This window comes from Mauremys mutica, chromosome 7 (genome assembly GCF_020497125.1).
Source record: "Mauremys mutica isolate MM-2020 ecotype Southern chromosome 7, ASM2049712v1, whole genome shotgun sequence".
Classification (NCBI taxonomy): Eukaryota; Metazoa; Chordata; order Testudines; family Geoemydidae; genus Mauremys; species Mauremys mutica.
In genome coordinates this window covers 18,447,741-18,464,125 of record NC_059078.1, presented here as the reverse complement: position 1 = coordinate 18,464,125, position 16,385 = coordinate 18,447,741, and the positions used below count along the sequence as shown (strand labels likewise).

The window sequence follows — 16,385 nt, the reverse complement described above, 5'->3', positions numbered from 1 at the left end:
ACTCTTTAGGATGTAGGCTGCTATGTAAGATAAGAATGTAAGATATTTCAGTATATTTCCATTCTGCTTCAAAAGTTACATATGTTTAAACACTCCATAGTGCTCTATCTGGACTTATTCCCACGTAATTCTTTCTCTACCAAGATTCTGTATATGTCATATTAGTCTGTTCATAATCTCCTTATTGTAACAATCTTGTTCTGCTAAGACATCTGCCTACCCATGACTTTTGTGGTGTCTGTTTAAAGGCTCTATTAAAACATACCAAAGTGTTCCTTCCTGATGGGTGGCCTCACATCCTGATGACATTACTGTTCATGTCTCAAACACTGTTGCCCTCTCTGAGTGTGGTGAAGAATCTGATCTTGCTTACCCATTTCTCTGCATGGCTCTGTTTTATTGCAGTGTTCCTCGCTCTATGAGGAGCGTTACGTTCTGCCTTCCCAGCAGCTCAACTCACAGGTCGGGTGTCAGGTCCAAGAAACTCATCCCTTGCTGTCAGGAGAATGGAAAGTGAGTAACCCAGAGATAAACAACTGCTATTAACTGTCACTAACAATAGTCTTAATTTTTTAAATCAAAGCTAGTGAATAACAAATTTTTCGGTCTGCTGGTGATTCCAGAAAAGGGGGAGGGAGCGAGAATTTCAGGTCAAACTGAAAACAATTTTTTTTTTAAATTTTCAGCTAATAGAAAAGTCAAGAAAAAAAAGTTCATTTTGGGTCAGACAAAAAGTTTTTCTCGATTCAAAATGAAACATTTTGTTTTGATTTTGAGCTTTTCCTTTTTATAATTAAAAAAAAATAAAGTGAAAGGGAATTTTTAAACAAACTGTCATTTTGAATACAAAATCTAAGTATTTTGTTTTGTAAATGTCAAACCAAAATGTTTCAAATTTTCCAGAATTTGATTTTCATTGTTTTTCCATCCTAAACAATTCTGCAAAATCCAGCTGAATTCATCAAATGTTCTGGTGTCACCAAATTTGCATTTTTTGCCTCCCAAAAAGTTTCAGTTGAAAAATTTCACTCAGCTCGGGCTAATGTCCTTTTTTGTGATACTTAAAAAGATGTTTGTGTACACCAAACAGCCAGAAAAACAAGGCGAGTGTCAGATGATCAGCTTTTGCTGATGATAGGAGACAAGAGCTGCTGAACTTCTGCTCCATGGCTGCAGAATCACAGCTGACAAGATCATCCCTAGGCTTTCCTAGTTGGAGGTTTGCCATATTTTCCCAACGTCAATCTACAGTCTCTTTGTAAATGCGTTTGAGAGCGACTCCTGCAGGCCCAGATGTAAGTGCAGTTGCTGCACATTTCCCCACAGTCAATTCTTATCTGGATAAGAAACATACATCAGATGGGGCTCAGGGAGAGGGAACTCCAGCCTAGTGTTTTTACACTTGCCAGGCACATCAAAGTGTGTCAGATAAGATGAAGGTTGATAAAGCAATGAACTGTGGCTTTCTCACCCAAGTCCCCACTTTTTCTTTAGATTCCTGAAAATTGCAGGCCCAACATGGAAGAAGGAATTGCGTTATTCTCCACCCTGCTCAACAACAAGCACTTCCTCATCATATTCGTCCATGCACTCGAGCAGCAGAAGGACTTTGCTGTTAGAGACAGGTAAGAACTTCCTGGGGCAAGGGCAGCATTGAAAGCGTCATTGACAGCCAGCCCTGGAGACTGAAGTCCTGTGTGTACCCACAGAGCTACAGCAGCGCCTGCCTAACCCTAACCCAGAAGAAACACTGCCAGGCTCAAAGGGAAGTTCAGGCTCCACGGTGTCCCTGGCTTATCTGCTGCAACTACCAGAGAGGGTGCCAGTTAGTGGCAGTTTGGGGATATGGACACCTGTCCTACCAGGAACTTAACAGAGATCTATGAACACATTTCACATAGGCCACTGCGCACAGTTTTTTGCCGCTGCTGACCTAGGTTATACAGCCTGGGAGATGAAAGGTTCTGTAGCCTGTTGCCAAACACAAAACCATCTGGTCTCTGTAGTACACCAAAGTTACAAACTGACCAGTCAGCCATATACCTCGTTTGGAACCAGAAGTACACAATCAGGCAACAGCAGAGTCTAAAAAAAGAAAAGCAAATACAGTACAGTACTGTATTAAACATAAACAACTAAAAACATAAAGGGAAAGCACCATTTTTCTTCTGCATAGTAAAGTTTCAAGGCTGTATTAAGTCAATGTTCAGCTGTAAACTTTTGAAAGAACAACTATTACATTTTGGGCAGAGTTATGAAATTTCAGAGTTACAAACAACCTCCATTCCCGAGGAGTTCGTAACTCTGAAGTTCTACTGTAAAACTGCACCGTTATACAGGGTAGCGCCAAAAAGTACAGTGGTTAGTTTAGTCTTGTATGATTTGCATCTCATACCACTAAAGAGTGGCATGATCCAACATGAGAACCAGTAGCACTGAAAGAGTTTGAAACTTTAATGCACTTGAGAGGTGTCATGAAAAAGATCTGGTATATTGCCATGGCCTTGAATACTTTTGATGCCAATTGACTGTATTGTCTTGTAAAATCAAACCTAGGATCATTTATAACTCTTCTTTCAGGTGTAACTTGGCCTCCTTGCTCACTATTGCATTACATGGAAAACTGGAGTACTACACCAGCATCATGAAGGACCTGTTGGTGGATCTCATAGATGCTTCAGCTTCCAAAAACCCTAAGCTTATGCTGAGGAGGACTGAATCTGTGGTGGAAAAGATGCTCACCAACTGGATGTCCATCTGCATGTACAGCTTTCTCAGAGTAAGAGAAATAAATATGTTCTAGCTATGAATAGCCCACCTGAGAGTAATATGGGAGACACAGGTCAGCTGGTGATCAAAGTGTCTACAAGTTGGTTAAACCAAGTAATTGAGATGACTTCTTATAGCCTCGTCATTTGCAATGGGTGAACCTCGATAGACTCCAAGGTTCAGTTTGAACAGGCAGCCAAAAGTTCCACTGTTTTTCCACTTTTATCTGTGTCTCTGGGCTGGGAATCTCATGAGATCAAATTTTACCTGAGCTTTCTGGTATGGCTTAGTTTTTCAGGGCCAGAATCACCAGTGGAACAGTTTTTTTCACCATACATTGGGAAGGTGTGGAGCAGAGTCATGAGGGAATAATTTTTTTTTAAAAAGCTAGTTTGCCAAAATGGTTTGAGTTTTTGACAGAAGTTCTAGTCAATTCTTATTTTCTTTGAGCCAGTTTGCATGGCCCCATCAATCACTCTTTGATGGTTCAGTGCCGCTCTGTTTTGAATGCAAGGGCACAGAGTACTGAGGAGAAGTCTGTAACACATGAGGAGAAATATTGTTGAGTTGCTTGTTGATATTCTTAAGCCCAAAGTGTATTTGCCATTCTGAATCTGTCAATCAGAGCCTGTCCTGGGAGGCAGGAGAGGCTGGAGACTTGGATTTCCATCCCTGAAAGCGTTCTTCTCTTCCTGTTGTTAAGGATCTACCCATTGTAATATAAAAAGAACATAACTTCAATATCAGAACACACCAATGGTCCCTGTGCTCCATGTTCTGTCTTCAACACTTGCCAATTCCTGATGCTTCAGCAGTAGGATTTTCAGAAGAACTGAGCAATAACCTAACTCTGATCACATGGAAGTAAATGGGACTTTGACTTCAGTGGGAGTAGAGTTAGGCCAATAACTAAAGGTTTTTGAAAAGCACCTCCCAGATTTCCTCCAGTTGTATAGTAATTATAATTACTGTGTTCACCATGGGATCAGTACTATAATATGCCCATGTGTACCATAATTTCTTTCAGTCCTAGCTGATGATCATGTTATGTCCTGAAGCTAGGGTTGCCAACCCTCCAGGATTGTCCTGGAGTCTCCAGGAATTAAAGATTAATCTTTAATTAAAGATTATGTCATGTCATGAAACCTCCAGGAATACATCCAACCTAAATTGGCACCCTACCTGAAGCCTGAGGATTGATAATCTGCATAACTGCAATCAGAAAAAGTACTGGAATGAATAGGGATGGCAGTGCATCAAGATGAGATTATTCCCCTGAAAATCTCTTCTGGTAGCCCAAGGAAGTGCTCTTTAGCCAAGACCATGGGAACATTAGTGACTCCCAACTAGAGAGGCACCAAAGATGAGAAGGTTAGATTCAGCTCCAGATCTGAACTTCATCAAAATTCCAGATGTTTGGCTCTGAGATTTCAGTCGAGAGTTATTCAGATTTCATAATATTGATAATTGAGGCCATTGTCATTCCTTGTTCATTTCCAAGAGGCTTCAACCCAAACTGCAAATTTGCTGGACTAATTTTTCAACAGTCCAATTTTTGCATCCACAGAAGAAACATAGCCTTCTGTATACACACTGCATCTGTCCATGCAAATTGGCTCGATGGGTAAATACTGGATTTCCATATACAAATGCTGCCTGCATGAACAAGTCAGGGATTATGACCACACAAACTTTAGCCATGAAAATTTGTACCTGCAATTTTGTAGTTTGCTTTTGAAAACTTGTCCTAGATAGTTTTCTAACATAGCTCAGTATATGTAAAATATATTGTTGATGATCTCACGTACTTGAATGTAAATCAGAAGTTACTCTACTGAAGTCAATGAAGTTACACTGGTGTCATACTGGTGATTCAGACCCATAGTGTAGTTACCTATATTTTGAGTATCATCATCAATTGTGTATTATTTTAAATTAGAGAGGCTCAAGGCACAGAATCCAAAGCTGTATCTGGACCAGATTTCAGGGGTTGTTGAGATATAGGTCCCGTATATATATTACCTACTAGCCACTAGGAAATAATTTAGAACAGCTCTTTCATTTGCTGAATTTTGGCCTCTTTTTCCATTCACAAAATCCCTGTGAACAGATTGCTCATTTCTCAGATTTATTTGCCATTCAATGTTATTTAATGACTTTTCCCCCATATTTCTTTACGCTATAGCTTGCTATTCATAATTCAAGCTCATGCTTAGTTGGGGTTGGTCAAATAAATCAGATGGTATTGTTTCTGATCGCTGATGGATAAGCTGTTAGCTGATCCATTGGGTTATTGATGTGAATATCCATAGGAAGCAAATCCAACCTGTGCTCAGGCTATTAAAACTCAATGGTACAAATGTTTTCAAAAAGTGAACACTAAAGGAGCAGAAAAAAGACCAATATGAATTTGTTTAAAATGCCAAACGAGTTTGAAAGACATACCTAGGATGTGAAATACACCTCTACCCCGATATAATGCAACCCAATATAACACAAATTTGGATATAACGCGGTAAAGCAGTGCTCCGGGCAGATGGGGCTGCACACTCCGGTGGATCAAAGCAAGTTCGATATAATGTGGTTTCACCTATAACACGGTGAGATTTTTGGCTCCCAAGGACAGCGTTATATCGAGGTAGAGGTGTATATCACAAATTTAAGGAAATTCGGACTATACCTGTGGTTGGTGATGGAAGTCCAAGAATTGTAAAGTACAAACATTTAGGTTTTTGGTTTTGTGCATATAGTTAAACCATATGCAAAAAATTACTGATCTCTCCTTTTGGAGAGTGAAGGCCACATGTGAGACTAAGAAAATGTGCCGGTGTCTGATACAACCCAGAGCAACTGCCTAATTTCTTCTGGAAATGGACATTGTGCAAGACAGTTTTCTCAGAAAAAAGCTGAGTTTTATCATATGGGACTTGGGTCTTGGATGGCTTACAAAGGAAATTAAAAGTGCTTGCAGTTCTTAAGTGGCTTGTAAGTTCCTGTGTGTCCGGTACAAATGGTGAGAGAGCTACCAATCGACACCCGTACGAATTGAGACTACTGATCACACCTTCTGCTCATCAAATTGGACTGGAAGCTTATCTCGAAGATAGGGCTTGGTCCACGGATCCAGCTCTTTGTAATAGGAGAGAGAGACACAGATTGTGATTCATAGATGTTAATATAAAACATGAAGCTGGCTTGTAAATGATTTGTTCCTTCCATCTGCACCCTGGCTTTATCCCAATACAGAGGAAGATAAAAGACAGATGTTATCAGTAGACACTTATACTGAATGAGGACTGTGATAATGCTATAATTGTGTGGCGTTCTGGGGAGAAGACCTGACCTGGTGGAGTTTGGGGGAAACCTGCAGATAGCAAGAAACTGAAGAGCGAGCTGCTTTGGCTGAAATGGGATGGTACCACCTCATCTGCCCAATAGCAGGGCTGCCTGGGCAGGGGGGAGGGAAGTGGGGCAATTATGTAGTATTGCAACTTTTTTTTATGGAAGGAGCCCCCGAAATTGCTTTGCCCCAGGCCCCCTGAATCCTCTGGGCGGCCCTGCCCAATAGCCATCCTTTAGCTGCAATATAGCTCTTGGCTATTGGGCAGATGAAGAGGAAGAAAGGCTAGCAAGCCACTGATGCTGTCCAGTCCCTTTACATGTACTATTTAACAATATAAATGTGAAGGATAGCTTCCATTGTCTTCAGCTGAATTTGTGGATGCTCAGCACATCTGAAAAACGGGCAAACCATCTAAGTAGTTATCACAGTTGCTGTACATTTTGTCTGTCTGGTGATTAACACCTAAGTGTGACATCTCATTAAATATGTGGTCCCTCCAGCCACACAGTACCCTTACCCCACACTGTGGCAGCAACTCTGAAGAGCACCACCTAGTGACCCACCAGCACAACTTTCTGCAACATCTCGGTGTCTTAGCCAAGTACTAATCTAGCTTGAACCTACGAAAACTGACAGGGTCACCACCTTACTAGGCTGAATACTGCAGGCCATGTTTTAGGAATACTGTACTAGAGGTTTGGTCTAGTCTCAGCTATAACAACAATCAGTACCTTGGCCAAGAAGATTTTCAAAGTGCTGAGTGGTTGTAGGTGCCTCCATTTTTGAATGCCCGACTTGAGATACCTTAAAGGGAGGGCACTCAGCACTTACTGAAAATCAGGCAGCTTTAAGGTGTCTCAAGTTGGGTGTCCAGAATCACTAGTCACTTTTGGGGAGCTTGGCCCTTAAAGTACTCACAAATACAGTACTTTCAAATGCTGCTTATTTAACTTTTCTTTTGAAGCCTCAGATATAACAGCCCACTTGACCACTGAAAAACAGGTATCCATGCCCTAGGACACTTACAAAAAATAAACTTGTTTTGTGTCCTTCTCTCAATCACGGGGACTTTGGCATTTAAGAAAGAGAAGGTGGTGCTGTGCTAGACGCTTTTTTCCGTCTGCATCATGCAGTCTTGAGGCTGGCTTGCGGTGTGTGTATGTTGGTGGTTCGGACGTTCCGTGCACTAGCAGAAGCTATTCTTTCTTTAAAGGGTTTAATTCCTTGGTACCAGTTTGTTCAGTACCAAAGTTTGGGCCTACTTGAGAGAACTGACTTCCAGCATGAAAAGATGAAAAGTGTTGCGTGTGCTTCATGACGCAAAAGGCTCTGTGATGAGAAGTAGACTGACCCTTTTGGTTTTCACTCCTTTGGGACAGGCTAACGTAATTCACTTGTGGCTTTGTTCCACCACTTGATCTATGTGGTGTGCCTGAAGCTATGAAAATAAAAGCTATTGTTCTACTTTTCACCACAGAGTGTTTTCCTCTTTCTGAAAAATAAACATTTGTGGTTACAGTGCAACACAGCTTTGTTCTACAGTGTCTTTCTAATCATCTCCCTCCCAGAATGCTTTGCAGTGGGAGACAGAAGTTAGGAGACAGTCAAAGGAAAACAGTGTGTTTCCTGCAGAGATGTGAAAAGAGAGAAGAGATGGGGAGATCTAGGCAGTCCATTCTAGGTGGCAGGAGTTCCAGAGGAGAATGCTCCCACCAGGGCTGGCTCCAGCTTTTTTGCCACTCCGAGCAGCAAAGAGGAAAAAAAAAAAAGCTGCCATCAGCGGCACTTCGGTGGCTGCTCTACAGCACAGCTTCATTCTTCGGCGGCCAGTCCTTCCCTCCGAGAGGGACTGAGAGACCCGCCGCCGAAATGCCACTGAAGAGCTGGACGTGCCGCCCCTTCTCCTTGGCCGCCTCAAGCAACGGTTTGCTGCACTGGTGCCTGGAGCTGGCCCTGGCTCCCACACCAGCCTTGGCCTGATTGTGGCAAAGGACAGAGAGGAACCCAGAGCCACACAAATAGAGTGGGTAGGGCAGGAATAAAGGAGAGTCTCAGGATCAAATCCTGGCATAACTGAATGCAGATCTTCTGAAGTCAGGTGAATTTACACCAATGCTGTTTTGGCCCAAAGTCTGAGATTTAAATTGCCAGTGATAGACAGACACCTCCACTGTGCACCTAATGTCTGTGAAACAAATGTGCTTCCCTTTACACAGCTGGTCTTTGGTAAAGAAATTTACCAGCCCCCTTGTAGCACTGGGCCATGAGACTTATGTGACGATGGGTCTGTTTTTAGTTCCTGAATTATCCCCATTAATCACAATGTCTATTTGAAACAGCTGCTATAAAAGGCCCCTTACACTGTACAGCGGAAAAATTCCAACTGCTTGTATTTTCCCTCGTAAGTTAACATTACACGGTTTAAACATTTGTTTTATATTAATGTTCTGCCGAACAGCCCATCCATTTGAGTTGCAGCAAAGAAAGGTTTGAGAAGTTGTCTGCAAATGGAGAAGAGATCCTTACAAAATTAAGAATGACCATAATCACCAGTAGCCTAAATTTAAGGCAGCACCTCTGTAGTGAGTGGAGTTGTTATTATGATAAGGGGGAATTCACCTTGGTAGATTCGGGACATATGATGGCAAAATCACAGGAGGTTTGGAGTTTGGATGAAGGTCAGAGAAGTATCTAGAAGTTTGGATGTGTATGGAAAGCTTATCCAAATGATCTGAACTGACTGCAGAACTGAGCTGGAGATCTAGGTGAAATTATCCATGTCAGTACTGCATACTTATGATTATACAGGAAATATGAAAGAAGATCCTTTCCCGGTGTTATTTCAGCACTTTGCTGTCTAGTCCGTGACAGACCCAGGAAGTGTGGAGAGGATGTGAAAATGAAAGTTAATGGCACAGTAATTAGCTAGAGATGGACCGGGAATAAAATGTTCAGATCTGGGTCCTGATCCCAATTTCCCCAAAACCTGTGGGGATGGATGGATCTGGGTTTTGGTTCTTTCCATGACGCAGATAAGGAGTCAGTACAAAAGTGGAAATCCAAAACAGCATGGGGTGTCTTTGGATCTGGGGTGGGGTTTGGGGTCCATCTCTAACATCCAGTATCCTCTGTCCTCATATGGCAAGCACTCGTTTAGCCTGAAACTTTGGTGGGAACTTCATAGTACTGGGCACTTGGAATAAACAGGAGTTTTCCATTGTTCTGCTCAAGCATGTTGGAAATGTCTGTAATATGTTCCCAGGAGGACATCTGTAATGACACATCAGCTCATTAATGCGGGAGTAACATCTGAATCCCGTCTGTGCTCTGAATCTTATTTTTTTTCCAAGTCACTTTTGCAATCCAGGCATATAAAAACTAAGCCCCATGCATCATGCATGGAACAGTTCAAATGATGCCAGCCTTTACTGTGCTTTCTATTACTGTAAAGTTATTTTGGTGCCCAAGGTAATTTTAAGAGCCCATAACACTGCAGTCAGAAATTTTTTTTAAAAGTCTAATTAAAATACATTCCTAACTGGGGGAGGAGGGGAGAATGTGCTTTTTGAAAACAAATCTATTTTTTCTCCTGAATCAACACTGATCTTTGCTAGTTCAATTTCTTCCCCCAAAAGTAGCTGAGTCCAACAGCGGTTTTTGACTCATTTCCAAACTGGTTTCCCAGCAATAGTCCAGATTTCCAAGTTAGCCATTTTATCTTCAGTGCCTGCCTGCCAGCCTCCTTTTCCCATCTTTGAAATTTTCTGTCTGATTAATGTTTTTGCAGATTTCCACAACAGCCCTTTCCACAAAAGCTTAAGAGCCAATCACAGTAATAGAATCTAACAGGCTGAGCATTGTGGTTTATTTTCTGTGTTATTACTCTTGGGTGTTAGACCATGATCCTTTATGCTACAGCAGAATCTGATATACCCATTTCAATTTCTTGGACCATTCTCCCTCCATGGTATGTTCATGTACACAAAAATTTGCCACATGATCAGCTTCACTCAACACGCTATAGTAGGTTGGAACCAAGTAGTAAATAGCTAATCTACCAGCAGAACTCTCACACAATAAGCTTTTGCTGGCTTTGGAGGCAGCTTTATGACTAAGGTGTAATTTAATTCTAGCTGAGATTTTTGAAGAGTCTGAGAAGTGGAAGCAAGATATGCAGTCATGATCTGTGGACAGAGATGAGCCTTGAACCAGATCGAACCACCTGTCCTAAACTTTGGCGGGAGAGGAGGGTTTGAATCTGAATCAGGATCTAGATGCAGCTTTCATGACTGGCCCTTCTTTCTGTAACAGGCTGAATCTAAATCCAGGATTCAAGCACCTTCCAAACTTTCAGGGGATGGAGTTCAAATCCCAGATCTGAACTGAGCACCTGTGACCCTTCCCCATAAATACATGATCACATGCTGTGTAAAACAGCGCAAGTCCTGATTCATAATAGCAATGCCAGCTTTCGGAGCACTGAATGCAATGAGGTTAATTTATAGGCCCCCCCCAACTCTAAATCACATAATGATGCAGGCAGATGACATTTGCATGTTCCTGTCAAAACACTCTCTCAGCGTTAATGTCATCCTCTTGCATGACGGCTATGAATTCTCCTTTCACCAAAGTCATCTCCATGCCTTCTCATTTTCACATCTCTAGTCAAGCCCTGCAACTTTTCCCAATCCTTAAAATCACAACCAGTTCCTCCTAAACACCTTTCCCAGTGCACAGCCGTGCATTCCTGCGTGTGCTTTTGGGATGACTAGCATGTTACCCCATTCAAAAGGAATGTTACAGAAAGTTGTTAAACTTCCACAGCAGCCCCAAGTAAACTTTCCACCTTCATTAGAAATGTCACCCTTGGAAAATTAAAGATATGCACCATGGCACAGATGGTGTGTGCCCACCTACACCCATATTGTAGTGTCGTATCATCAACTGCACTGAACGCAGCAGAATCAGAACTGACATCAAACTAATTGCTTTAGCAATTATAAGGCATTTGGAATAGAAGGCTCACCAAGTTTTAATTAAGAAGCAGATTGAACAGGCTCTAGCATCTCATGTTCAGAAATGTCAGAATAATCAGATATCAGTTGTCTTGGGTAGAGTTTCAGATGGCAGGGTTGTGCATATACGTATGTCTGTGCCTGCATGTGTATATGTGATGCTCAGAAAAATATAAGTGTGCAATAATTTACACTTGCTTCATTTGGAAGAACACACACATGAACATTAGGGTGGATGGGATGTACTCCAGCACTGAATTTTTTTTAAAGGAAATAGATAATAATTCTCTAGGGCATCTGTGTAGCTGGAGTGACTGGATCAGAAACGTTGCTGTAAATATGTTTAGATGAACTGGATTGAGACTAGCAGGAAGCTATTGCTATTTGTTGTTAGGATAGTACTCTAATGAGCAGGGCTCCATTGTGGTAGGGACTGTACGAATGCATAGTGAAAGTGAGTCCCTGCCCCACAGAGCTTATATTTGTGCTCAATGTGCTATATTATACACTCTCTATTTTGTCAATATATTTTAAACCATATAAACCACTGCATTCTAGTTATGAGACATAAAGCCATGTCCCATTTGTGGTAATTCATGATCCTGCAACACTTCGTGTAGGAGTTAGTCAGCCTGATTTGGGGTATCACATCCTGCCTCTCTAAAATTCCCTCCATGTGACCTCAGCTGGGTGTGACATCCTTCTTCACTTCCTGTCCTAAACTGACGCGTTGTGTATTGTTGCCAGGTACTGTTACTGTGAAGTGCTGAATGCCTTCAGCTCCCAAGAATTCAGTGGGAGTTGAGGGCACTGAGCTCTTTCCAGGGATTTCTCAGCACCTGGCATGGATCAGTCCCTTAAACAGCAGGTACTTCCAACTCCAGAGGTGTCTGGGACCTTGCAGGATGAAATCACTATATTAGCTGGTGCATCTGTGCAGACCTTGTCTTAAAGGACCATGTAGTTTGAAGGATTTAATTTAATTGATTCCTGGTTACCCACTTCCTTTCCTTTTCTTTCCCCAGGAGACAGTCGGAGAGCCCTTCTTCCTGTTGCTCTGTGCTATCAAACAGCAGATCAACAAGGGTTCCATTGATGCCATCACGGGAAAAGCCAGGTATACTCTCAATGAAGAATGGCTGCTGAGAGAGAACATTGAGGCAAAGCCAAGGGTAAGTGAGTCTTGAACCCCTCATGTAATGCCATGTCAGGATTCTGCAAAAGCCTAAAAGGCAATTTAAAAATGTTTGCCCAAGAAAACTGTAGAGGCTGATGTTTAAAAAGAGATAGCTGTGCAACTGTACTCGCAAAGTATGTGTGTAATGTTGCACCTTCGCTTGCATGTGTCGTTTCTTTGATCGCACAGTCAGATCAGATTATTGGGCATGTAGATGATTCACCCTCCTCTGCAAATGCTGTTACCCAGTTTGCACATGTAATTGTGATAATCGTACATGTTAGACATGCAGTGGTGTAGGCACTTTTCATGTGCAGTGGTGACCCTGACTGTTTCAAAAGCAGGCATGCAACAACCTAGAAAAGGAACATATTGAACCTGGCTCTTGCAGAGTCCATCTGATTGGCCCAGATCGGGGGTGATGCTAAATAGATAGATATTGTTCTCTGGCAGTCAGAGGGTTAAAGAACAAAGAGTGTCTCCTCTTTACAGTTTCTGGCAGGTCAGTGACTTCAGTGCCAATGAGAAGTTGCTAGCTATAAAGTTGCAGGTCTGGTGTGAAGGCTTTTGTACAGGATGTTATAGGAATCCTGCTGAAAAGTAATCCTGTAAAATGCCTCTCAGGAATAAGTCAGACAAAAATGTATATTCAAAGAGACTTTGTTACCACCAGTCTGACAGAGAATGCAGTAGACAGGCCTATCCAGAGCCTGGCCCAAATTCTGCGTTTGATATCAGTGGGGGAAACCTAGAGCAGCTCCACTAAAATCAGTGAGGCCACTCCAGATGTACACCAGTGTGACTGAGAGCAGGTTTTGACCCTATATCCTTAGCTGCATCTCTGCAGATTACTTTTTCAATTCCCTGCGCAGACTAAGGAGGATTAGCAGCAGGACTCTAGCTATTAACTTTCTCAGCAGAGATGGTAACTTCATGAGTTTGAGTGGGGGAGTGTTGCTGACCCTTTGCTTGCAAGTAACAGAAATAAGCCAGAGCAAGGTAGGCAGCTGGAAGCAGAGTGAGCCCTGGATTAGTTCAGACTCACGGCCAAGCCTCCAAATGATGGTAACTGAAGCTGGTTTGAAATCTGGCTGCACATTTCACCTTGGAAAAAAACCGACCTGTCGTTAGATGCTAGGGGCAAACTTTTCCCTTTGACTCTGCCTGTGTATGCACGTATTCCATGCTCTTTGCCATGCATTCTCGGTGTGTATGCTTCAATTGACACATTAGGCGGGGACTTGCAAAGGAGCCAAAAGAAGTTGGGCACCTAACTCCATTGGGTTCCTGTGAAAATTCCAGCTGTAATTCTCAGGCGTGATTTTAAGTGGCCTGCTGTTAACAGAGACACAAAAACAACACCCATAACAGTGTGGGTGCAAAATGGGGGGGTGATGCCGAATCTCGTTTGGAATCAAGCTGGTGGTGTTGGGGGGTGAGAGAGAGGCTGGAGCAATTTTGACTGGAAAGTGGGATTTGAATTGGAATACTGGATCAGCCCAGCTTGTGTTGGGAGGAGCGATGTGATTGGACACCCAGAATGTGAGCCTCTGTTGCTCTTCCTTTGACTTCATTGGCAGCTTCACCACGGGGGAGAACAGGATACGCTCCACACAGTCCTGTTCTCCCTGAAGATAGCCGTCACTTTGCTGTCCTGTGATTGGCTGGTTTTCACGATGTTCTGCACAATGGGCCAATTTACCCCTTCCATAAGGTAGCACAGCTTCATCGACTCCCATGTCACTGCCCCCGCTTACCCCAGTACTAAACTTGGCCCAACGGCTGATACAACAAAACCTTTATGCAACTGAGGGAGTCCATTCATAGCATTGCAGGAAGTCACAACAATGGGCACTGACTGTCTCCCTTGTCACCAGTCTCAGCAGGACGTGAATGGCCATGGAGACTGAACAGCCCTCTCACCCTTAGAGGTGGTCCCTGTGGGGCAGGGCTAAGGCCCTTTAGCAGGGCAGAGTGGGGGAAGCTTGCACTGTTGCTCCTCATGCACCCCTGGCTCTGTGAATAAACAGGGGCCCTCAGTCTCCAGGGCTGTAAATCAGCATCTTTCACCAGCATTGAGACTCAGACAGAGATTCTGTTCAGTGGGATTTGTAGCAGCACGATGTATGGAATGTACCAATAAAAACCGTACGTGCCCTGCAACCTCTTGGTGCCCTTGGGAATCAACAGCCCATTATGGATCATCCCCATCCATTACAGATCACCCCAACCCTAACTCTGCCTCTCCCCACAGAACCTCAACGTGTCCTTCCAAGGCTGCGGCATGGACTCCCTGAGTGTTCGGGTCATGGACACAGATACTCTAAGTCAAGTTAAAGAGAAGATCCTTGAAGCTTTTTGCAAGAATGTCCCGTACTCCCAGTGGCCAAGAGTAGAAGATGTTGACCTTGGTAAAGACTCTTTTCCTTTGAGAAATGCCAGTCCTTATTTTAAGGGTGAAGGAGCTCACTGTGTACAGGGTGGTGCCCACTGTCAGGGAGAGCAGCTGTCAGCTCTTGGCATCGGCATTGGCCGGTTGGGTGGATAGAGAGGGGGCATACCCAGAGGAAGTAGAGCCTCTTCCGGGGGAACAGTGATCCCTGGGAATGAGTCATAGGGCCAAATTCCAGTTGGTTTGACTGTTGTGTGAAGTGCTGTACATTAGGACAGGAGAAGCTGGTGTTATGTACACAGCAAGTGGACAGGAGAAAAGCCTAGGACATTGGAGAGGTACTTTAACTTGCACCTTCTTAAACCCTGCCCTCCTCTCTTCTGGCCCCTGTCTGTATTGCTCAGCCCAGCATGGGCTGTCTTACTCTCAGTTGCGGACACTTGTAGCTGCATACTAATGGGTAACATTCATCACCTTACCAGCACTAGTCTGGGCATAGACTCAGACATTTCCTTTATCTACCTAGGGCAGGGTTTCTCAAACAGGGGTCGCCGCTTCTGTAGGGAAAGCCCCTGGCAGGCAGGTTTGTTTACCTGCCCCGTCTGCAGGTCCAGCCGATTGCGGCTCCCACTGGCTGCGGATCGCTGCTCCAGGCCAATGGGGCCATTCCAGCAGCTCCCATTGGCCCGGAGCAGCGATCTGCAGCCAGTGGGAGCCGCGATCGGCTGGACCTGCGGATGGGCAGGTAAACACACCGGCCCGGCCCGCCAGGGGCTTTCCCTACAGAAGCGGCGACCCCGGGAGCCAGGTGTGATCCAGCCCCTAACAATGAAAGGGAAAGTTAGGAAACAGCTGTGTCCTGTTCAGCTCTTTGTCAGTAGTTGGCCAAGATGTTGCCTGGCCCTGCTCCCCATCCCAATTGACTTGGAATGGTGAGTGTGGCCATGGGTGACGTACTAGGCAAGTGCACTCAGGGAAAAATGGAGACGATTACGTGGCCATTGGAATTCAATGTCACAGGTAACCACGAAGGGGTGACATTCACCATGACCAAAGCCTCTCTAAGCAATGCCCATGCAGAAGGCAAGATGTGCACCAAGTAGCACTCCTGCCCCTCACTCTGCTCACCACTAGCTGGTGCCCCGGTACATGTCTCCTGGTAATCCTGCAGAAGAGCGGGAACACTTTGCTTTTTCTCTGCTGGCTGATGCACACTGGCATTTGGGGCCCGGTATCTGGTAAAATGAAGCCCAGGCACAGCAATCCCCGCTCTCTGCCCACACCGCACAGCCCTCCCTCTTGTGCACTGTGCGGAGTGGGTCAGATTACTGTGTGGAGTGGAGAATTTATGCCGGATGGGGACTGACAGGGCTGCACACTTGCAGTGTCTCTGAGCACCTGGTGAGATGGTCAGAACCCTCTGCACCTCCCTCAGTCCAGCTGGGCTCAGCCCCAGTTCACCTTCCTGCCCTAAGCCAGGAAATTGCACTTCCCGCTTCTCGAGTTAATCCTGAAAGCTTTCCTATCGCAGGTCTGTGAGAAGCAGCTGTGTCCCAGTCACATGGCACAGCAGAGCCCCCAGCACCTCCAAGCACCTGTTCTCTACATTGAATGTGGCATCTAAGCACACATTGCTCCAAGCCAAGGTACACGTGCCCTGCTCAGGCTGACTTTGCATTAACTCCCTTG

At 44.1% G+C, this 16,385-nt stretch overlaps 1 protein-coding gene across 1 annotated transcript in view; it reads left to right on the top strand.

Annotated features, from left to right (window-relative positions):
* The window catches only part of PLXND1 (plexin D1), a 137,041-nt gene that overhangs the window by 98,355 nt on the left and 22,301 nt on the right, over window positions 1-16,385 (top strand). The window contains exons 23-27 of the mRNA XM_045023825.1: window positions 406-513; window positions 1,495-1,625; window positions 2,581-2,779; window positions 12,153-12,299; window positions 14,559-14,715. Of these exons, the coding sequence (XP_044879760.1) occupies window positions 406-513; window positions 1,495-1,625; window positions 2,581-2,779; window positions 12,153-12,299; window positions 14,559-14,715 (742 nt within the window). The remainder of the gene's footprint in view (window positions 1-405; window positions 514-1,494; window positions 1,626-2,580; window positions 2,780-12,152; window positions 12,300-14,558; window positions 14,716-16,385) is intronic.